This window comes from Anarhichas minor, unplaced genomic scaffold (genome assembly GCF_050575085.1).
Source record: "Anarhichas minor isolate MPS153535 unplaced genomic scaffold, ASM5057508v1 ptg000095l, whole genome shotgun sequence".
Taxonomy (NCBI): domain Eukaryota; kingdom Metazoa; phylum Chordata; class Actinopteri; order Perciformes; family Anarhichadidae; genus Anarhichas; species Anarhichas minor.
Window position 1 is genome coordinate 138,249 of NW_027466541.1, and position 24,252 is coordinate 162,500.

The 24,252-nt window shown below is 43.7% G+C and overlaps 2 protein-coding genes across 3 annotated transcripts in view; both read right to left on the reverse strand.

Annotated features, from left to right (window-relative positions):
- Positions 1-2,718: 2,718 nt before the first annotated feature.
- lox (lysyl oxidase) lies at positions 2,719-6,515 on the reverse strand. Its single transcript, XM_076082515.1, has 6 exons — positions 5,993-6,515; positions 5,548-5,656; positions 4,817-4,948; positions 4,564-4,720; positions 4,152-4,247; positions 2,719-2,838 (listed from the first exon to the last, which is right to left on the reverse strand). The coding sequence occupies exons 1-6, from the start codon at positions 6,513-6,515 to the stop codon at positions 2,719-2,721; spliced, it is 1,137 nt and encodes a 378-aa protein (XP_075938630.1).
- Positions 6,516-15,864: 9,349 nt separating this feature from the next.
- ddr2l (discoidin domain receptor family, member 2, like) overlaps positions 15,865-24,252 on the reverse strand; it is a 25,944-nt gene continuing 17,556 nt past the window's right edge. For both annotated transcript variants that reach the window (XM_076082514.1, XM_076082513.1), the window contains exons 12-19: positions 23,513-23,624; positions 23,019-23,135; positions 21,369-21,613; positions 21,119-21,246; positions 20,676-20,873; positions 20,256-20,490; positions 19,338-19,487; positions 15,865-19,072 (exon numbers count right to left, since the gene is read on the reverse strand). In XM_076082514.1, the coding sequence (XP_075938629.1) occupies positions 18,938-19,072; positions 19,338-19,487; positions 20,256-20,490; positions 20,676-20,873; positions 21,119-21,246; positions 21,369-21,613; positions 23,019-23,135; positions 23,513-23,624 (1,320 nt within the window). In that variant the 3' untranslated portion in view covers positions 15,865-18,937. The remainder of the gene's footprint in view (positions 19,073-19,337; positions 19,488-20,255; positions 20,491-20,675; positions 20,874-21,118; positions 21,247-21,368; positions 21,614-23,018; positions 23,136-23,512; positions 23,625-24,252) is intronic.

Sequence of the window (24,252 nt, forward strand, 5' to 3'; positions counted from 1 at the left end):
CAATTCAAAATATTAAATTAATGTTAAAATGTCAGTAAAACATCAGTTACATCACATATTGTACAAAATAAAGCTACAGAAGCCCAGAGAGGCCATGTTGTGATTATTATTCTGTGTTCAAGAGAAAATGCTTTTAATGGACATTAAGATCAGAAAATAAGAAAAAAACACAGTTACTAAGTTCTCTATATTGGGAAGAATTAAATATATAATTTATTCATTTAAATAATAATTTTTCAATCACAAGAAAAACTTTTTATGTCACCATCACAGAAAAAGCTTTCTCCTGACTGTGAGTAAACTAAACAAAAAGAAACACTTGAACATGAAACAGATGCGCAAAGCCAAACGTTAAGTAACCAGTAAAAAGTAAGACTCCAGTTGCACCGCGTTTGTAAATTCAATCTTATTAAAGTGTTTTTTTTACTTGGAGTTTTATACATCACTAAATTAAAACAGATATTGCACCACAAAAAAAACTTCTTAGCTAGTTCTAAATAATGACTCGTATAAGTAGCGGCCAGGTGTGATTGTTGCGTAGCTCTCTAACGATCTATCTAAAGTTAGTATGCTAATATAATATAACCTGTTTAGGGTATAAGAGCTAATACCGACACGTCGGACAATTTGCTGTTTATTATTGATATGAAGATGTAAGATTTAAAAATCTACAAAACAAGTCTCCAAATTATAAAACCCTATGCCGACGATGTACAGAACTTTGTCTGTAAAGTTTTGCGATCAGATATTCAACATTTGTTCCAAACTTCGTAAACTTTTTCACGTGACATAAATGAATAATTACTACATGAACAAAAGGCTCGACAGGTGAGTTTAGTGTGTTTTTGGAAGTGAAGTCACAGCTGGTGATGTCACAGTTATGTACTTTTGAAGAGATGCTTCTTAAAGGGGAACTTTGCTATTTTTCAACCTGGACCCTATTTTCCATCTTATATTTTCTATTCATGTGTCTAAGTGACTAATGGGGACAACATTGTTTTTAAAATTGAGCTGCGGTGGCAATTGCAACGATTATGGCCAAAATGACAACCAGGATTATTTTGATAATTATGGAGATTATTCATTGATTTTAGCAACAAAATATTAATATTGCACTTTCACATTTAAATGAACAGATCAGTGCTTTTACCTCTGTGCTGTGCTACATTCCTGCTAACGTACACATCTTTGCATCAGAATATAAAACAAGGTTCTTCTTCACCTGATTTCAGAGCCTTTTCATTGTGCCCGTCTGTTATTAATAATAATAATAATAATAATAATAATAATAATAATACATTTTATTTATATAGCGCTTTTCATAAAACTCAAAGACACTTTACATTAAAATCATCATATATAAAAGCAAGTTATTCAACAACGTAGAAGACTAATATACAGTATGTTACTTTTCTACTCTGGACTGTAGCTTCAACATTCAGTAAAGTTCTTCACAGGCTGCATGACAGCTCCCCAAAAGTGAAAGACAAAACATGTTGATCGCCTCCTGGTGGCCGGCTGTTAGTTTAGGAAGAACTTCATTTGATATGAAGGAGTTTTCTTTGGGCGAAGCATTTTAAACGTAAGTATCGCAAGTCGATCACGTCAATTAGAATCGCCAAAATCATGATTAATAGTCAATTAACTACGTTCTACCTTCATTTAACATGATGTTATTATGAGTGTCTGACAACAATATGGAAAGAACCCGACAGAGAACCGAAACCTTGTTCTTGACCTTTCCCTGTCCCGTTTAAAGAGAAGTCCCGATCCGAAATCGGAATATCGGGCAGCAGCACGTCCCGATCTCTCTTCCTCTGTGGTGCATGAGGTCACAGGTTGAAGGAGGATTTTCATCCGTATATTCTGGCTCAAATGAATAAATACGGGCCGCCATCGAATTCAAAGACCTTTTCCACATGATAGAAATGCTCTGAACATTCAGCCGTGACAGTGAAAATCTTTTAGATAACACTAAGCTACGCATTCTGTATTATACGCAACTAACTCACTCGTGTTTGCAACTTCCGGCAACAGAACGAGACACTAATACTAATCATCTGAGCCTGTCAGTGGCACAACGAGCCCTTTTAGTAGACGTGACGTTACATTGTTAAGTTCGCAATTAACCCCGCAGCCCGGCGACTGCAGCGCTCTCCATCAATTTCAAACATCGTCATCCCAATTAGTCACTTAGACACGAGAAACACTGAGTTTTAATGGTGCAACTTCAAATCACTAATTTAAAACGAGTTCGTAGCTCCTAAGATCATAGAAAGTACTTTACACACAAACAGAGATAGATTTACAAATCACTGGTGCAACATTGACTTTGCAGCTCGTCTCACAGACATTAAGCTAATGTCAGTTAATGCTCCGTCTGACTTGAGGCTTAGTTTTGACTGAAATAATCTGCTTCAGGTGTTTTTTATGAGTCTCACAGTGATCACTTCTTTCCCTTTAACCTGTTCACGTGTAACTTTAAGCTTCATTCTTCTGCAGCATTCACTCCGTCTGTCTTGGTTCTTCAGCTCATGTTGCAGAATTCATCTCAGTGGCTGCAAGAAACCAAAGAACAAAGGAAAAGCACCGAGAGAAGTATTGATCATTACAGATGGACAGATGATAGAGCCCAGGTAGAAACAAACACCTGTCAATTATCAACACTCCATATGTCTTTGTGCAATAAGCCTCAAATATCAGTGATAATGAATGAACTCACGATGTGGTGGTGCATCCGGAGACGTGAGCGGCGGTGCCGGTGTACTGGACGTCACAGCGCACTATGTTGTTGTTGAAGTTGGACTCCGGGACCTTCTGCCGAGGATTCACCGTCACCTGCCGGGACAAAGTCACCGTCATCAGGACACCAGGTCACCTCTCCTGAAGCAGACGCATCCGTTTGGTCTTATTCTATTTCTAATTATCAACACTCTCCTAGTTCCTTCTGACCATTGGTTCCTACTGTGGATTTAAATCTCTAACACTACAAATAAATAAGCTGGATTCCAAATTGGATACTTTTAAGCTGCCCTTGAAAGGTACTACTGAATGCAGTATGTATTCAATTAGGACATACTACTTCCTCATACAACGGTTCGTATGATATATTATGGAAAATGTACTCCTCATTTTTTGTGCATTTTTCCTACAAAGTTCCAGCAACACGTGTCAATTTCAGCTCGTTACATGAAGACTGTCTTTTCAAAATAAACTCCTGTCTTCACAGGAAACAACTCAGTTGAGTTAGATTGAGGAAAAGATTGTTGTTTGGGTTAAAAATGTTTTTGGTTTTTTATCAACCAGTGAACAGGAAGTGACCATATCTGGACTGAGGAGGAGTGACGTAGAGACGCCGTACACGTCTCTGGTAGAGACCTGTCAATCACCGTGTAGCCCCGCCCTAAAGCATCCCCTGCTTTATGGTCTGTTTGACTCTAAATGGACCATAATGTACTAAATGAACATCATGCTGTATTGAAGAAGACTTGAAACTAGAGATTGAGACCATAAACTCATGTTTACAATGTTTACTGAGGTAATAAATCAAGAGAGAAGTAGAGTCATTTTCTCATAGACTTCTATACAACCAGAGGAGTCGCCCCCTGGTGGACACTAGAGAGAATGCAGCTTTAACACATGAAGCATCGGCTTCACTCTTCAGAACCGTAAGTTGTCGCCTGCTCAAAACAATGGTACCTTGAACTCTGACCCTCTTGCTCATATACAGTATCGGCTGTGCAAAGGATTGTGGGTCAGAATAGCCAGAAAAAAACATGCTGGCTTACAGACTGCAAAATGCCAGCGGATGAAGTAGAACATCCAGGTATTTTTGGCATAATGCATTTAGAAATACTGTAAATTAGGACATACCAAAGAGAGTTGTAGTATGGGTATTTGAACACACTCTATGATCTTATTATATATGATACAATGATGACTTTAAAAGTCTGCATGTAGTTTTAAGCAAACGTTACTCAAACAGGAGGAAATGCGTCTCGTGGGGACTATTTTCAGCAGCGGACGAATCCACATTTGGTGCTCTTGTGAGTAATGAAAAAAATACATCGAATAAATAGCTTTAAACCCAAAATGTGATTAGAGGTGAATGTAAAAAAACACGGGACATTATTTCTCCAAAAGACTCAGACCTTCAGGACGTATTTTCCAGGAGAGACGTCGGTGATGTCGATCCACTGACAGTCGATGTCAGCGTTGTAGGTGTCATAGCATCCTGGACTCAAGCCCTGCACACACACACACACACACACACACACACACACACACACACACAATTATAATATCTTAAAGTTCACAATCGTATTTACTGCGGCTTTCAGTTATTTCTTTTTTCTGTGTGTTTCTGATTGATCGTTCCTGTTTTTGGTCTCAGTGGTGGAATGTAACTAAGTACATTTACCAAAGTACTGTACTTAAGTGCACGTTTTTAAGTGTCAGTAGTACTTTACTTGAGTAGACCTATTTCCTGTTAGCATACACTGTGTGTGTGTGTGTGTGTGTGTGTGTGTGTGTGTGTGTGTGTGTGTGTGTGTGTGTGTGTACCTGAGTGTGGGAGGTGCAGGCGTAGCGGCGGTGGTACCCCGGGTCACAGGAAGTGTCCTCCAGACAGAAGCTGGCCTTGTGACCTTCGGCTACTTGTGTCTGAGTGTCGGCGTCCAGCAGCTCGTACAGGCTGAACTCGTCCATGCTGTGGAAGTGACTGACAACAACAACAACAACAACAACAACAACAACAACAACAAGAGGTCATCCATCAGGTCACTCTGCACAGACTGAAGGAGGAGGAGCTACGTACTGGTGACAGCTGTGCCACTCCCACGAATATCGAGGTTTACTGGGCAGGAAGTCAGCTGTTCCCTGATTCTTCACCCGCTGAGGGAACCGCAGCAACACTCTGGTGTCGTAGTCGTTGGAGGAGGAAGAGGAGCTGGAAGAGGAGGAGGGGGGAAGGGAGGAGGAGGAGCAGGGGAGAGGAGGGGACAGAAGAGATGGAGGAGGTAGGAGAGGTGACAAAGAGAAGAGGAGAAGAGACAAGGAGGGGAGAAGAAAAGGAGGATGAGGAAGGAGGAGAGATGACAAGATAGGAGGAGGGGAGAGAAGGAGGAGACAAGGAGGGAAGAGGAGGAGAGGAGGGGAGGAGACAAGAACGAAGACAGAATATAAATTACGAGCAAATTTAAATATTTTGATATCAGCTGGGACCTGAATGTAACCAAATGTAAAAAACAAAATAAAATATTAAAGTATTAAAATATTAAAGTAATAAAGTATCCGTGGTCTGAGGTCGAGACACATTTCTGCTTCGAGGATAGAAAACAAACTTTAACTCACTTTTCACTGGACTACCTCACATGTTTCAGTCAAAGATCACAGAGCGATGATCAGCTGACAGCAGTGATTCAGTGTGTTGGTGACATCACCTCACAGTCAATGACAATGTTGGATAAATAAAACTATAAACGTAGTTTTTTTAAAGTCCAGTGATTGATTGGAGTGATGTAATTAAGAAGTGTGTTGTTGTCTTACGAGGCGAGGCAGTTCTCCTCAGCAGCACAGCGGAGGTTGTACATCGACATCCTCTGGATGTAGGTGCCGGTCTGGATGTAGTACGCATCAGGAACCAGATCAGGGAGACCTAAGACCAGCAACACATTCAGATCAATATTAAAACAATTTACAAAGAGACACAAAATGCTATAAAGTCTGTGTGAGAGGTGGGCGCGCGCGCGTGTGTGTGTGTGTGTGGGGGGGATTATTGCCTCATAATCCGACTTTAAATGGAGGATAAACTACGGATGAATTAAGATACATTTTTTACTGATTATTAAATATTGTTTGGATTACAATAATTAAAGTGAGGTGTATTGACAGACACAGGCACACATTGATGACTGATATTAAATCAAAGTGATTCTGCTTTGGTTCATCCTGGAGATCACAAACATTCAGAGAGGAAAGGTTGGTCTCGGACCGTGCTGGTAGTAGCTGGTTCCGTATCCGTGGTGGTGCTGGGTCCTGGGTCTGGGTCTGTAGTACGAGTTGTAGTAGTTGTAATAGGGGTAATAGTTAGAAGACTTGTACGGGTCGTCTCCGACCATCATGTCCTCCCGTCTGACCGGGGCAGAGTGTCCGTGGCTGCCGGGCGCCGGCTGCTGAGCCCGCGGCTGTTGACGCATCGCCGCGCGCAATTGCGCAGTGTCGCTGGCAGCGGGGACCCGCGGGGAGCCCCGGGACGCGACCGGGACCGTTTCGTTAGCGCTGCTGAGGACGACCACCGGGTTACCGCGGCGGGGCGACCCGGTTTGCCTCCTGCCGGACGGCCGGTACTGAGAGCCGCGGCTCAGGATGCTAAAAATCTGCCCGTTGTGTTGCCATGTCAACCCCCGCTGGAGAGCATCCTCTCCATCACCCGCAGCCTCCTGAGCGCGAGCCCCGTCCAGAAAACTACAGAGGAAACATAGACGTGAAAGAGACAGCAGCGAGAGTTCCTTCATGATCCCAAATACATGTGTTCCACACACGCAGCCTGAAGAGTTCCTCTCAAGTGATGAAGCTCGGCAGCTACGAGACTACTGCTGAGGGAGGGAGGGAAAGAGAGGGAGGGAAGGACGGAGAGAGAGAGAGCGGGAGAGAGCGAGAGAGAGAGCGAGAGAGAGAGAGAGAGAGAGAGAGAGAGAGAGAGCGAGAGAGAGAGAGAGAGAGAGAGAGAGAGAGAGAGAGAGACAGAGACAGAGAGAGAGAGAGAGGTATAGGGCAGGTTTTGCATGCAGACCTTTGACTCATTTGAAGACCTTGAACCTTAAAAGCTGCTGAGGCTTTTATTTTGTATTTTCCAGACTTCGCACAATTACAAAACATACATGAAACATTTGAATCAAATGCAACAGATAAAGTGTAAATAGGACTTCTACGTAATGTGCTAACAACAGCTGTGGTCCTTTAAATCCTCATCATGCTGCTCTACAAAAGACTGAAGCTAAAGCAGCTATTTTCTTATAAAATAAAATATAAGTTCTGACCCTTTGTTTTCTGCCCACAGAGGTATAATTAGAGTAACTGCTGTCTAATTATCTCTGTGGTCAGAGCAGTGAAGACCTGTCCAAGAGAGGGTCCACACCGGATTAAAAAAAGGCTTGTCAGGGTACCAAGAGGTTGAATCTGTTCAATATGTTCCAGTTATTCATTACATCTTTAGAGTAGCTCTACATGTACTTGTTCCGCGGTACAGTACGATCCATTCAAGCTGCTTTTGTCTGGTTTTAATGGAGAATAACCCCCCACTGAGCGCTCAGGATGCCTTAAAACAGAGAGCTTTCTGTAAAACACAGGCTACAAAACCACGTAGCCAGTCAAGTTAATCTCAACCACGCTCTTATAAGTAAGTCATAAGAGCAACTAATCCAAGTCACATGACTAAGGACACTAATGACTCACGTGACTAACCCATCCACCTCCCCTCTAACCCCGCCATAAAGGGTTCATTTTAACCCAAACCAAGTAAGTTTGTTGACTTAACCTAAGAAAATTTCTGACTGAAGCAAACTTCTCATTTCACCAGCGTAGCATGAAAGTGAAATGGCTAGGCTAGCTAACTAGCCAGCTGCTAAATGAGTGAAATAAAATAAAAATGTAATGCTTCAACCAGACTCGTTCCAGATGAGTGACAACTTTGTTGGACTCATTTTCTGTATCCGGTGTAGCATTAAAGCATTATGGAATTAGTAAGCGAGCTAGCTAACCAGCCAGCCGCTACATGAGTGAAATGCAACAGCTTTATCCACATCAAAGACTCTTTGTCCGTGCTCTGAAACAATTCAGAATCCGAACACGTTATTGATGCCCGGGGGACAATTTGTACGTTTCAGTTGCTCTTATATAAGCATGGAGAAATAAAAGCAAAAATATAAATGAAGGAATTTGCAAGATAAAATGTATATAATGCTACACTATTACATTACAGTCATTTAACAGACGGTTTTAGATTCTATCACATTCATACACCGCACAGCTACGGGAGATATTTTTGGGGTTAAGTGCCTTGCTCAAGGACACATCGACATGCGACTAGCGGAGCCGGGGATCGAACCACCGATCCACTGATTGAAGGACGGCCCTGTTAACCACTTAGCGGTCTCCCACTATACAACACAAGTATGAATAAAGAGTATCAATGCAGGATAAATGCAGATTGCCAGATAATCCGCCATTCGCACCACAGTAACGCGGGAGGTGGAGCACTCTTGGGGGAAAAAAAGCGTTGGTGAACATGCTAAAGATCAGCACGTTAACATTATCATTGTGAGGATGCTTGCATGTTGACGCTAGTGTTTAGCTCAAAGCACTAAAATGAGTCCAGCCTCATAGAGCCGTTAGCATGGCTGTAGTCTAAATGCTGATTAATTCAATTGAAGACTTATTTTAAGTGCGTCCAGGGTGCAGATCTGGAGCGAAATTTAATTTTAGACAAAATGATTTGAACAACTTCTCAATAAGAGGAAAAAAGACAAACTTAGATGGCAGGAAACTTAGTCCTGGTTTGAACCATGAACATGTTGTTCACCTTGTTGTCCCGTTGCTTAATGTACAGAACATGCACTTTACTGAAGCATTGTTTGTTTCCACAGTTCTATAATGAACCTCTGCATTGTTCCCTGAGGGAACATCAGGAGCATCTGTTAACTATCAGCTGCTTCATCCACGGTGATGACTGAAATTTTATTTGCTCATCCGTCATTGTTGTTATCGAGCTCGGAGAAGGAAAGTATATATTTTCAATTTACTGCAAAAAAACACAACACAAACTATTTTTCGGAACTCAAAATGTCAATCAGGACTTTGTGTGCAAAATATCTTTATTATCGTCACTCGGTTTAGTAATTAATTCCCTTGAACTAATGAAAACTCCTCTGAAATTACTGAATTATCTTAATTGACAGTCACTTTCATCCCATCAACCTATAAATGAGAGACCTTTAGAGGCCTTCTATTTGTCCACTTTTGACTTCTAAGCTACACTAACCAAGTCCTGACTCCAGCTCTGTATTCTAGCAAATAACTGCAGTTTGGGAAATGTTGAATTATTCCTTTAAGCCGTAAAAATTGACATTAGCTTTTGGGATGCTCACGAAATATTTGTATTGACCATTACAGTGGGAGCTTCTCAATGTCATCATCTAGTGGCCATTAGAGGAACTGCAGATTTAAACCACCAATTAGCTTCAATATTCAGCTGTGGTGATTTCATAGCTGAGTTTAGTTGTTCTCAGTTGCTGTTCCGTTGAGACCGTTTAACTGTGTTTATAAGGGCAACATGAAAGCAAATACTGCTGAGTCCTTCAAATTAAATCCAGTCAATGACGACACCAGGTCACGCCTGTGTCCCGTGCTGCACGAGAAATTCTAACGCTGCATTGTTTCAGTAGCCACGCAGCAGCTAGCAGCGAGCTAGCTCACAGCAGCAGCCACACGTGTGCGTGGTTAAACCGATTCCGTCATGTTAAAGGGAAAAAGTGATCAAGCCGAACAACAGCTTCTTTTTTCTTTACGACATTTGTGTAAAGATCAAAGGCAGGTCGACTTTATCGCAGCGCTCTGCACTTCCCTTTCAGGAACAGAAAAAGACAGCCACCGCTGTTTCCAATGAGAAGCAGGTGACGGCCCCAGCTGAGCGCTTTAAACGGCTTCATAATGAGGGCTGGCCGCCTGCAGGGGCCTCCTGCACACAGGACACATAAAGAGCCATGGAAACGCAATAGCACTGCCTACCAGCACCGACAGCATCGTCAACACTTTCTGTGTGCGAATGTGTGTAGAAGCCAATGCAAGGAAACTATACGATTAAGTTCATCATTAGTTTAAGAGGGACAGTGTGAGCATCAGGGTATGTAAGTGTTTGTAAAGAAGGCTACCGTACACATAAAATACCGGCAGCCATTTAAAGGGGTCATTCACATGTCACGTTTATTTTGTGCCCTCAAATCCATTGTTGTCAATGGAAAGCGCGCTCAGAATCGAGAATATTTTACTTGCTTCACCTTTTCCATCGAAGGACGTCACAGCATCCAGTTGACAGGTCAGCCAGTCACAGACAAGATCAGCCAGTAAAGCTGTGAGTCCATTGACCTTTGGTTAGTTTAGCCAGTTACGCTAAATTACCGCTTCATCATCATCATCATCGTCTTCCCAGCGTTCAGGTTTTGGTTGCTTAATAACGGCAGGAACGACATAGAAGTCTATGAGAAAATGACTCTACTTCTCTCTTGATTTATTACCTCAGTAAACATTGTAAACATGAGTTCATGGTCTCAATCTCTAGTTTCAAGTCTTCTTCAATACAGCATGATGTTCATTTAGTACATTATGGTCCATTTAGAGTCAAACAGACCATAAAGCAGGGGATGCTTTAGGGCGGGGCTACACGGTGATTGACAGGTCTCTACCAGAGACGTATACGGTGTCTCTACGTCACTCCTCCTCAGTCCAGATATGGTCACTTCCTGTTCACTGGTTGCAAAAAAATATATAAGATGGCGACGGCCAAAATGCCAAACTCAAGGCTTAAAGACAGCAGTCCACAAACCAATGAGTGACGTATAAAGTCTATTGTGTATCCCTCAGGGAACTATTGTAGCTCGTTATCTTGGGCTAGCTAACGTGTTGCTAACGTGTTGAGGCATGAGATGATATTTGAGATGTTTGTAGGTGGTTGCTAGGTGACTAACAGATGGATGCTAAGGTACTGGTGGTTTTATGTTGTAGCTACCAGTCTGCCTAGTGGTTGCTTTGGCTTTTCTTGGGCAGATGCTAGGGCTATAAGAGGGTGGACCATTGGGTGTTTGCAGTAGTTGCTAGTGTTTGTACTCTTGGAGGCCATTTATTAGAAGGCCCTGCACACCTGTGGTCCCTCACAGATGATTAGAATTATTCTGGTAAGACTTCTCAGGACTGTGGAGAGAAAAGACTGATCTCACTGAACCTCGTTAGCTTGTTGCACCTGTCAGGGCGATACAAATTACAACTTTACTGTCGGTAGGACATGGAGTCTGGTGACAACACTACAACACCTAATTACCATCATAACTCCGTCCACCTTCAACCAGACCAGAGGTGTGATCGGCCAGAATAAGTGAAAACACTTGTATGTGTGTGCAGGGCTCATTTAGTGAAGTCAGTCAGTACAACAGTAGAAGCGTTTTCTTGTCATTCTTGTGGTTAGTCTGTACAGTAAGTAGCCTTTTGTGCACATTTTACGTTTAAAGAATCCCTGAGTGGAATCATCTAGAACACATCCCTGTTTGGATGAGGTAGAAACGTTGGCAAAGCTGAGAAGAGATAAAAATCTACTTTTCCAACATTTCCTCAAACAACCGTTTGTATGATATTTTAACAAAATTTCTTCTACGAAAGTCAAGCAACACGATTCAATTTCTGCTTTCCGTCTTCACAGGAAACAAGTTATTTGGCTTTAGGCAACAAAAGTACTCAGTCAGGGTTTAGTAAGAGATCGTGGTTTGAGTTAAAACCATGGACTGTATATAAGAAGTGGACGTAGTCATCGTGACGTCACCCATTGGTTTGTGAACTGATGTTTTAAAGCCTCCAGTTCGACAATTTCAGCATTACCATCTTGGATTAGGGCCGCTACCATGTTTTTTTTTGCAACCAGTGAACAGGAAGTGACCATATTAGGACTGAGGAGGAGTGACGTAGAGACGCCGTATACGTCTCTGGTAGAGACCTGTCAATCACCGTGTAGCCCCGCCCTAAAGCATCCCCTGCTTTATGGTCCGTTTGACTCTAAATGGACCATAATGTACTAAATGAACATCATGCTGTATTGAAGAAGACTTGAAACTAGAGATTGAGACCATAAACTCATGTTTACAATGTTTACTGAGGTAATAAATCAAGAGAGAAGTAGAGTCATTTTCTCATAGACTTCTATACAACCAGAGGAGTCGCCCCCTGGTGGACACTAGAGAGAATGCAGGTTTAAGACATGAAGCATTGGCTTCACTCTTACTGCCTGGTTAAAACAACCACGGAAGTAGCGTTACTGAAGAAGAAGTTACGTGATAAATAAATCAACGTTGACTCTCACATGGGGATTGAACAGCGGCCTCTCAGTGGCCTGATCCACTTATGTGCGTGTTTTTGCAGTCTTTATACTTCCTCGGTCATGATTACGTGGATAACATACGAAATTATTTCTTGGGATATCTACGAATTATGGCACATTATATTTTGAAGGTATAGCTACGAATGCTGGATGAGACCAGACTGACTTTTCAAACATACTCAACGGCCAAATCCTCACCCAGACTTTTGGGAAAGACCTAAATAAAGGATAAAAACAGAGGGGGTTCTGGGATGGACGTCTGCAGACACTTTGCGGTTTGAGTAAAGACTTAAAGAATGTAACCCTTCCTCCGTATCAGTTACATGCTCAGAACATTTCAATGCAAGCGTGACTCGTCACCTCATCCGTCCATCTGTAGAACAGCTCATTCCTGCTGTAAAGCAGCTGTAGCAGAAGCCAGACTCATTAAAACCACAACAAAACCTGAATCCACATCAGCCAGCGGGCCCCTGGCCTCCACACACCTTCCATTAAACATCAGAGAGAGGTGGCTCATATTTCTGTTCCTGCTTCACTGTATATCACCTGTCAATCAACCAGCATGGAGGAAAGAGCTGGAGTTTTTAGCTGCTCGTGTTTGGTGCTCTTCTCTGTCCAATCCCGGTGCAATGATTACTGTCCAGCTTCTTTTTTAATGTTGGAGACATCCTCGCCTGCAACCTGCTCACCTCATTTGTCCTTGTGTGACAAGATGTTGCTATGGTGACAGAGACCAGCTTCCTTCTCAAACACCAGCGTGAAGTTGACGTCTCGTAAAAATACCACGAGCACCGACATCAGAAGTAAATGATCTAAACTGATGAAGACATTGTTCACATGACTGAATGGCTGAATCTAAAAAGGTTCTGAAGTGTCTTTGCCAGCAGTTAAAAGGTGCTTTGTCAGGTTCCTCCACCTCTTTGTGAGAAACAGGCCGCTCAACCAAATGAAGTGCAGCTGAAGAGTCACACACAGGTGGAGGAGGAGTCATCACTTATCAATTAACACACCTGGAATGATATGAGACACTGCAGCTTTTTAACACTAAACAAAGGCAGTGTGAGAAAATATGATGTTTCATATCTTTTCACATCAAAAGGACACAAAAAAGAACCTTCATCTATATTTTCTGACTGTTTCATGAACTGCCGTGAGACTGTAGGTCTGAAAAGGACAGAGGGGAAGACTTTGTGACATGCTCAGCTGCTAACAGCTATACCATGAGGAAATGTCTCTACGGCCAAAACACATCGTGTTGTCTTATCTTTAGACCCTCCATCAAACCAACCAAGAGCCATTTATCCTTCATACCTGAAGCTGCAGAGGTTTGTGACAACAATACAAGTTTTTTTACAAAATGAAACCTGGACCGTTGTTCATCTCCCCGCGTCTTGACTTTTGGCCATGAACCACTGTTGAACCACCCTTTATGAAAGCCGAGGTTCACGTCTGCTAACAAACCTCTGCTCCCAAATGTAGCTCTGCTGTCAGCAAGGACACCTACAGCGAGAGAGAAGAGCAAGCGCTGTGCAACACCTGACCCTCATTATCCAATTCAGACTGTAGCTGGTAAAAGAGAAACACGATCCAGGCACCAAACCAAGCAAATCAGGCTTGAAAAAAGAAAATATGTTAGTCAATTCTTTCCAAGCTTATCAAAGTAGAAGCTACCGGTAGTTGCTGGGGTCAATCAAAAGGCCTTTATGGAGGGCTGAGGAATAGATGAAAGGTTTGGATTTGAGAAGCTTCTCACCAAAGACTTGAATGAGTGTGTGATGTTAAAAAGTGTTGCTCGTAGTGACGAACCGGCTAATAGTTCTCCCCAACTCTGCAGCTCGACAGAGATTTTTAGCATTTCTTTGGCTCCTCTTCCTGTCTGGTTCTGTCTAAGGGGCGAATTCACAAAGAATGGAATGCGGCCGCTAATAGCACCAGGAATTGAACATCGCTTGAAACCGCTATCTGCCCCGTCTCGAAATCCGATTCACTAACGACATTGTGCTCCTTCAGCACGTAATGGGGCGGTTTGCAGCCGAATGTGAAACGGTCGGGATGAGAGTCAGTACCTCTGAGTCCGAGGCCGTGGTTCTCTGCTGGAAAACAGTGGATTGCACTCAAGTGAGGGAGTTTGAGTATCTTGAAGCGTGAGATAGACAGATGTTCCAGTCCATCTCGGGTCAGACCCTCACCTATATGGTCATGAGCTTTGGGTAGTTACTGAAAGAAAGAGATCGCGGATTGCGGCCAAAATGACGAGGTTCCTTCGTAGGCTGACTGGGCTCAGCCTAAGAGATCGGGAGAGGAGCCCAGACATCCAGAGGGAGCTCAGAGTAGAGACACTGATCCTTCAGGTGGAAAGGGACCAGCTGAGGTGGTTCATCATCTGGATCCCTTTAGAGGTTTTCGAGGCACGTCCAATGGGCAAGAGGCCCTGAACACGCTGGAGGGATTATATATCTAGTCTGGTTTGGGAAAGTCTCATGTTTATTTCTGCTGTACAATTGGTCCTTTTAACATGAGGGTCTATGGGGATTGACTCGCTTTTGGAGCCGGCCTCGATTGGCCATTTGAGGAACTGCAGTTTTTGTCCCTTCTGCATTCTGCACTTGATCAAAGCAAGCTGAATGAAGCCACTGTGCACTCAGCAGACACACTCCGCTGGTGAGCAGTGGAGCATTTAGCAGCTAAAGAGACAGACGTTTCCCTCAGGAGGTGGTGGAGACCAAAAACAGAGCTACAAGAGAGAGAATGTTGGACTGATATTTATCATGTGACACAAACATGAAGACTCCTGATGAGTCATCATGCTGCTGTGTGGAAGCAGCCAGCTGGTTGCTGACATCTTGAGCTGTGTGTTGAGCCTGTCTGCCCCCTAGTGGCTGAAAAAGGATGAATCAATGAAAGTGGCCTTTTAATTGTGTCTCTGTTTATTGGCTGTAAAGTTTTATTACCAATGTCATGGGTAACATTCCTGCCCTCCGTGAACCCTGTTGTTATACTGGAACACATTAGCCATTGTTTATCCTGGAAAATAAATCCACCTTAAAAGTGAATCCACAATGAGAGACCTGCTAACTAACTGGAACCGTTTAAATCCCTAAAGAAACATTCAAGATGTTCTAAATGCAACTGAGCTCCAGTAAAGGAAATGTGTGTGTTATCTCTTAAAAACACTCGAGGTTCTGTCATCTATGAAAGACATCAGTGGTGCTGTTGCTGTTAGCTGTTCATGGTTTTGTAAATTGTGCTTTGGGGTGGAAGTTCTCTGCAGGATTCATAGTTTGGGAAACGCTCCCTCTCTCTCTGCCGCGCCCTGCTGATACCCAGCACATGAACACACACCAGATGCACATTTTGCATGTTGCACTGATTCTTTCATCGTGACTGAAATGGAGAGTTGCAACAGTAAACACAGCAGGAATAGAAGGAGGGACGGTCACTCGGCCTGGTTAACATCTAACCAATCACTCTAAACACGGTCACTTTTTGAGTTTAGTAGTTGTGTCTTTTTAATAGCTTCACATACGGATGTAACACGTCTGCTGCAAAATTGTATTAGAATTCTGAATGTGTCAAATATGACACATTCAGAATTCATTAAAGAGAAGAAATACAACTTATCAGTACAATCTGTGAGGTTTTTTATCCGGTTATTCGGATATTTATGAGAACTTTGGAGTCTTTATGAGGAGTTTTAAATGTAAAGTAAGACCCAGTGTGTACTCTTCTGTTTGACAACATGTACTGTTTATTGGAGGAAAAACCAACATGAGAGGGTACAGAGTGAGAAAGACTTGGGACGACTCCCAATATATTAATATACACAGCTACTAGCCTATGTACAGTACAAGTCTGGAGCAGGACACATCTGTTAGAAATGTTACTGTTGGAAACTAAAGAAAACACCTTCCAGAACAGAAGTAATCAGAGAAAAAGATATAAATTCTGATAGATAATCAATAATTAATAATCATCACTCCTAATCTGCATTCACACACTGATATATTTCAGATCACTTGTACAGTACACCATCAAACTAAAAGACTCGTCTACCTCTCTAATGGAACCAGAACTAAACACAACGGCTCACTGTAGCAAAGGACTCTGGGAGTTTGAGTTTAGTGGTTTCCTTACTTTTCTATCCCATTGCTTTAAAGAAGTCCCTTCACCCTCATTCAATCATCTCGTTCAGTACAACAGAGCAACTCTGGTTAACCCCCTCAATCCCAACGCTCAAAGGAATGTCAAAAAAACACACACACACACACACACGCACGCACACGCACACACACTGGTAGAAGTGTTGAGATACAGTACAGATAATACAAACACTACTGCACCAAAATGAACACTGACGGATGCACTCAGACGCAACACATTTGGTCTTCCTCCCTCTTCTCTGTGAAGCTCATGTTGATTTGCGCCATTTTACATTTTTAAACAATTTGTTCAAAAGAAGGGATTTAAAATGCTGCACACATGTAATACACACTCGCACTACACGTGTAACACGCACTCGCACTACACGTGTAACACGCACTCGCACTACACGTGTAACACGCACTCGCACTACACGTGTAACACGCACTCGCACTACACGTGTAACACGCACTCGCACTACACGTGTAACACGCACTCACACTACACATGTAACACGCACTCACACTACACATGTAACACGCACTCACACTACACATATAGCACACACTCACACTACACATGTAACACACACTCACACTACACATGTAACACACACTCACACTACACATGTAACACACACTCACACTACACATGTAGCACACACTCACACTACACATGTAACACACACTCACACTACACATGTAACACACACTCACACTACACATGTAACACACACACACTACACGTGTAACACGCACTCACACTACACGTGTAACACGCACTCACACTACACGTGTAACACGCACTCACACTACACGTGTAACACGCACTCACACTACACATGTAACACACACTCACACTACACATGTAACACACACTCACACTACACATGTAACACACACTCACACTACACATATAGCACACACTCACACTACACATGTAACACACACTCACACTACACATGTAACACACACTCACACTACACATGTAACACACACTCACACTACACATGTAGCACACACTCACACTACACGTGTAACACGCACTCACACTACACATGTAACACACACTCACACTACACATGTAACACACACTCACACTACACATGTAACACACACTCACACTACACATATAGCACACACTCACACTACACATGTAACACACACTCACACTACACATGTAATACACACTCACACTGATGAGAGACTGAAACAGTAAAGAATGGGACATAGAATTATGAAATCAAAAAAATGAAAATGTGCTAAACAACTTTTACACATTGGACAACGATGTTGAATTATTGATTGATGATTCGCCTGAAACCTCGATCGCACCTTCATTTATCCAGCTGCAATGTTGACCAATCACCTTCACCTGGTAGAAGATTGATCATTTACACCGAACATACAACTAATGCGCATAATGGGGCGTGTGACTGGATAACAAGTGATATATATATATATATATATATATATATATATACACACACACTGTATATATATATATATATATACACAGTATATATATATATATAAGATCTGTAAGAGCGCCGTCAGACTAGAGTAGCAGTCAAAATATGGACGTTGGGAGGTTCGGTATGGGAAAAATGAATTAAGCCCAAAATATGGGACGTCCCAGCTAATACAATAATACAGGACAGCTGGAAACACTAGTTATCTTGTAAATGTCCTTAAATCTTTTAGGCCGTAGCACAAACAGACACACGGGTAAAGTGAGATCCTCACCGTGTTAACGGTGGCTTGATTCCCACTCATGCTACAACTTTAAGGCACTTTGAATGAACCCACTGGCAGATGATAATGGTACATTGAGTTTTACTAATGTAATCATGTCATTGTGTTATCACGTCCACTCTTTATTTCTCTTTGGCAACTAAATCAGCACAACACATTTCTGTTGTTATTTGGTTTCAGTGTGCCTCAAACCGACTTCCTCCACTAACTACCCACCGACCACACAGGTTTCAATATGAAGTCAGCCTCAGCTGGACAGCATTCATATCCACACAGAGACCAACAGAAGTGTAACACTGTAAAACAAGAAAACAGAATAAAAATCTAAAAATAAAGCTAAACTACAATCTGACCCTAACCCTAGCTCCAGTGTGGGTTAATATATGAACATGAATAACTGAGAGACACAGACAGTGCTTTACAATAACAATAAAATAAAACAATAAAACACAGGGAGAGGAGACACTCCCAACACTGAAGAGTCTGTCCAGGTTAACAGAAGAAGAATATAAAGCTTACGGCACCTTTGGCACCAAAACAACGTAATAAAGAGAGATGTGTGAAAAGGTCCGACAAGACGTTTTGGTCAAAGGAGATTTAAAGAGACGGAAGAAACTGTGACATCAGAAATGATAGAAAGCTTTAAAAAGCTTAGAAACCTTTGTTCACTACTGACTGACAGGTTTGGGTTTCCTCCGAGTTGACCAGCCTTCTCTTCTACCTCCATCTTGTCTCTCAGGGTAGAGCTGCTGCTGTTACCACCAAACAAACCTTCTGACCACAGTTCTGCCAGCTTCTTCATTCCCTCTGAACGCGTCTTACTCTCGTAGCATAATTCCAGTCCTCGGTCTTCTCGTGTCAGTCTGTCGTCCTACACGAGTAAGTACCTCCCAGTGGCCTCGGCTCACTGGTTGACGTGGGGCCTCAGGGCCTGGTAGAGTCCCTCAAAAGTGGGCCGGTCGGGTATGTCGCGACTCCAACAACGCATCATCAGCTCGAAGAGTGAAGGCGGGCAGAGCGGAGGGCCGTAGAGGAAGATCTAGTCGGGAAACACAGGAGAGTTAAAGAGGTTGTTCAGTAAAGAACCAGAAGAAAGCATTCCTCAGATGTACCAACGTAGTCAGGGCTCAGAGAACAGAAGGGCTGCTCGTCCTCAACTGGACCCAGTTCACAGGACTGACAAACATAATCATGAAATGTCGTGAGCATTCAGGAACTGGAGCTGCTTTCAGCCCACCGGGGATCTAAATCAGGCACTCCTGGATGTAGTAGACTAGTGCTCCACTTGGAGTCGATGGTCTCACCTGTCGGCCCTGGTTCCTGAAGAATTCGCCAGTGTTCTCTATGACCTGTTCGTCGGACAGCAGGCTGTAGGGCTGCTCCTTGCACAGAGTGAAGATCTCCCACAGGGTGACGCCGAACGCCCACACGTCACTGGCCGTGGTGAACTTACCCTGAGAGGAGCCAAGAGGTCACATGGAGATAACATGAAAAACACTGTGGGAGTCAAATGCTTTCATTTTAGGGAATAGCTCTTCATGTTTTAGAATAAACACGTTTTTGTTTGGTGTTTATGGGGCGTGTTACCATCAGACTACCTGAGGTCTTGAATGTCTTGCACAAACCTAAAGATGAACCTATTCTGAGTCTCCTGAATGAACTGGGTTAGCTTTCAGTCAGTTTGTGCGCTAGTACCATTAGCTTTGAGGGGTTTTGTGATTGACTCGTGCTTGTTGACGGCTGGCTAGCATTACACCGGACAGCCTACTAGCTGTAGCGGTTCACCCAAGTAACCCAACGAGTAGTCACCCACGTCACCAAGCTCCTGGCGCTGCCTAGTTCACGAGGAATGAACTTTGTTGTGCCACCATCCCAAATAAACCAGGTCAAGAATAAGAGGTGCTTTTGGTCTTTTCTATAAAAACATTAGCTTCCACTTCCAGTGAATGGGAACACGGCTACTGAAAAGCACTTTACTTTGATATCTACCATCACTAAAAAGTTTCAACTTGGTTTGGGTCTGGATGAGTGCCTCTATCATCTTTACATAATTGTACATCTGCATGAATTCATAAAACAAGGAGATCCACCGACATTCACAATGTATAAGAGTAAAGTTATTCCAAGTCATCATTAAGATGTGAAGCGTTATGAATCCATGATTAGGAGCAGGTCGAGGTCGAGGTCCTTAGTCCTATCTCATGTTAACTCCCCTCCCTCACCAGCAGGATGCTCTCCCAGGCCATCCATCGGATGGGCAGCACCGCCCGGCCCTGGATGCGGTAGTAGTCGCTGCTGTACAGGTTCCGGCTCATCCCGAAGTCGGCGATCTTGATGGTGAGGCGGCGGTCCAGCAGGCAGTTCCTGGTGGCCAGGTCGCGGTGCACGAAGTTCAGGGACGCCAGGTACTTCATCCCCGACGAGATCTGCACCGACATGTGGAGGAGGTCGGACAGACTGCGAGGGAAGAGATGAGGAAGGAAGAAGGAGGAGACGGAGGTGAGAACTTTGAATTCATGAGCTGATCGTAGCTTGTGTTTGGAGAGTGATCACGTCGTCCCCTGCTGTTTGCATCTTAAACTTATTGAACATGTGGCGTTAGCATGTTAGCATGTGTAAAGTACAGTGTTTTGTGTACTAACCTGACTGAGGGAATGTTGTTGGCGTGCGTCAGCGTGCTCTCGATCTCCCGCTGCGACAGGAACATGTTGAGGTCTCCGTTCTCCATGTACTCGGTCACCATGCACAGCGGGTCGGATGACACGCACACGCACAGCAGCCGGATGATGTTGGGGTCGTTCAGACGGGACATGATCTTTATCTCCTTCAGGAAGTCGTTCCTGGTGGACGGAGGAAGAGCGGACATTCTGTTTTAGGTTTCATTCGAGGTACTTTCAGTTTTGGATCGTCTCGTTGAAATCACGTAAATTAATTTAGACGGTGTGCACAGGTCCCTGTTTACACCATACTCGGTCACTTCAGTCACCACATGAGATTTGCAGGTCTGATCCGTTGAGGGTTCCCCAGAAAATGGACAAACTTCAAAGGGGGGACTTTTAAAGAAATAAACAGTCACACGGTGTACCTGGCTTGGCTGGTGGCGTCGGCCCTCAGCTGTTTAACGGCCACGAGTACTGACCGCCCATCCCTGTCAGGGAGAGGAGACCCCTCCCCAAGGAATTCTGGGAGTCCCTCGGCCTCGCACAGGTGGACCTGGATAAATACAACCATCCATTTCAATTAAGGGAATCCCAGCACCAGAGCAAGGTGTTATAAGATGAATCAAATACAAGCACCGCGCTCCCTGATCGGCTGTGGCCCCGCCTCCTCCTCACCTCTCCAAACTGCCCCTCCCCCAGCTTCTCCCTGAAGATCAGCTGTTGCCGCGGGAACTCTGCGGCGGAGATGTCCTTCCTGGTGAGCGAGTCGACGGTGAGGGCGGGCACGGCGTACATGTTGCTGCCGGTGACGCCCTGCAGGCGCACGATGTCCGTCTCGGCGTAGTGCGGCGCGTTGCTGTGGAAACACTGGTGCGGCGTGCACTGGGTGACGTCGGGCTCGGCGTAGCCTCCACCGCACGCTGACGGAGAGGGAAGGAAGAGGTGTTTGATGAGCTAGTTCTCTCCCCAAGGAGATGATGTATTCTGTTGTGTGTGAGTGTGTGTGTGTGCATCTCTGTGTCTGTCCGTCTGCGGCTAATCTCTCATACTACTGGACCCATCAGACTGATTTACCGTGCTCTGTTATGACTGTGTGCTCGAGGACCCGACGTGGTTGCAGGGATTCACTCTTTTTGATTTTGTTTCATATCATCACTGACTGCCGACTCCTCGCTACTCTTAACCGGCAGGTAGAGGCCGCAATTCACCAACAGCTACTTCAGTTAGGAATCTTGTTTCCGCTACGCATTAAGAATTGTTCATTTCTTGATTTGCACACTCAAGGTAAGGGGCCGCTCACATGTTGCGCTTCCCATTACTAAGCAAAAGAAACCAGCACCATACACCCCTCACAGTAGCTTTACTGCCTGATTTTGTCGTCTTCAGTTTGACTTTAACAGGATTGTTGCGACGTCCTTCGACGGCAAGACTGAAGCAAGTCAAATATTCTGTGTGGGACAGATGGTAAAGCTCCGGGAAGTCCTGAACTAAACTTCTCCTCCGTTAATTTACTGCAGACTGATATTTACGGAAGAAAGAAAACGTATCTGCCATCAGTGATTGGAAATATATCACTTATGGAAACAGGTCAAACTTAATGGTCAAATCATATTTCTATCGTGTGCCTTTGTCATTTTATTTTTGTGACTTTAGCCGTCAAAACAAATGCGATTGTGAGTTTATGTCATGAAGAGTAAATGTCAGAGAGAGAATAAAGTGTTCATGCACAGGAATGAAAAAGCAATTCACAAACACAGAACGTCCTCGTCCGTCAGTCCGGTCGACCGTATCTGATGTGTGAACGTCCTGAAGTCACACCTTTCAGCTCTTACCACGCAGCCAGCCTGACGTCATGTGACAGGAAGTCAGCAGGAGGAGGTCGTAGAGAGGGTTACCGAGGAGGAGGAGAGCTGGAGGAGGAGGAGGAGGAAACATGGACAGAGACAGAGAGGGACGAGAAGAGCTGCAGAGTGAACGAGCATGCACATTCTGCATCATCAAGAAAATACTGAAGACCAAGAAAGAGAAGAAAGAAGAAGCAGAGAGCTGTAAAGAACTGAGAAGATGGAGGTTTGTGAGGCGGCCAGCAGGGGGCAGACTGCAGCAGTTTGATGGCTTCTGCAGCTTAAACAAAGCATTTTCAAAGCATCACTGATTCACATTTCCTTTGAGTTTGCGTAGATGAGAAAGGTCTCTGATAACTATCACCAGACCTCCACAGACGCTCAGTAAAACACGAACACAACGACGTCAACCTGTTCTCATTTCTCTCTTTGTGCTGCGACTGGGAGGTTAAAGAGCGACGAAGAGCTCCGGCGGGTCTACCTGACGCCTCGGCGCTCTGCGACAGCTCCGGCAGCTTGTTCCTCAGCGCCGCCGGGTTCTGGTACTGAGGGTCCAACAGGAAGACTCTCTCGTAGTGAGGGTCGGTGTTGGTGAGGGCTGAGACAAAAAACAGAACATTACATAACGCCTCAACATTTCAATACATTAAATCCTCTTAATGTGAGTGATGAAGTGGTGAAGTTTGATGGTGATATCTATGAGTTCATGTGTTCACCTGTAGAGTCTCTAAATGTCTGTAATGTAACTAAACGTCTCTTTAAAGGACGTTTCCTCTCAATGAGTTTGTTCTCAGACTCTGATGATAAATCTCCACTTCAGCAGCTCTTACATTCACCAAACTTCACACGTTCATTCCTCTCTGTGTGCTGAAGGTTCACACAGAGGGGTTTGTTCACACATCACTCACACACTCATTCACAACCAAAAACCAAGATGGCGACGGCTTTCTTCTATTTATGCATCAAACTGTCTACCTGTGGGGGCGTGGCCAGAGCGGGGGGGCACAGGGGGGGTCTGGAGGATGATGGTGTCGCTGCAGGAGGACAGACGAACCGTCACGTCCTCGTCAAGGATCCGACGAGGAGCCTGGAGGAGGAGAGGAGGAGAGGAGGAGAGGTTATGAGGAGAGGAGGAGAGGAGAGGAGGAGAGGAGGAGAGGAGAGGACTTTTATTACAGCTTTCTGAAGAATATATATTTTTATATTTCATTTCTTATTTTATTACGCTCCAATTCTTTTAGTTTATTAAAGTTTTAATTTTTTCACCATGATCAATTCATTCTGTGCTGCATTATATTTTTGTTATGTTCTTTATTTGTTGTGCAGTCTCTCCATGTCCTTCTTGTCAATCACTTTGCCTTCACTCAGCACTTATTATATTGTATTAGCACTTACTGTATTCATACTACTTTGTTTCTGTACGTCTGCTCTGGTTTCTGCTCTTAGATGCTTGTTTAAAGGAGATGAACTCATGACTTCTGGTGACGAGTAGTTCTCTTGAATATGTTGAATACACTTACTGTAAGTCGCTTTGGATGAAAGCGTCTGTTAAATGACTGATGTGATGTAGAGCAGTTTGAACTGTATTTGATTTGTTTGAATAACACTTGATTGATTGATTGATTGATTGATTGATTGATTGAACAATGATCTAACCTTTATAACTCATAAAGCTTTTTGATTTGTTGATCATTTGAGATGTAATGTTTTCTAAA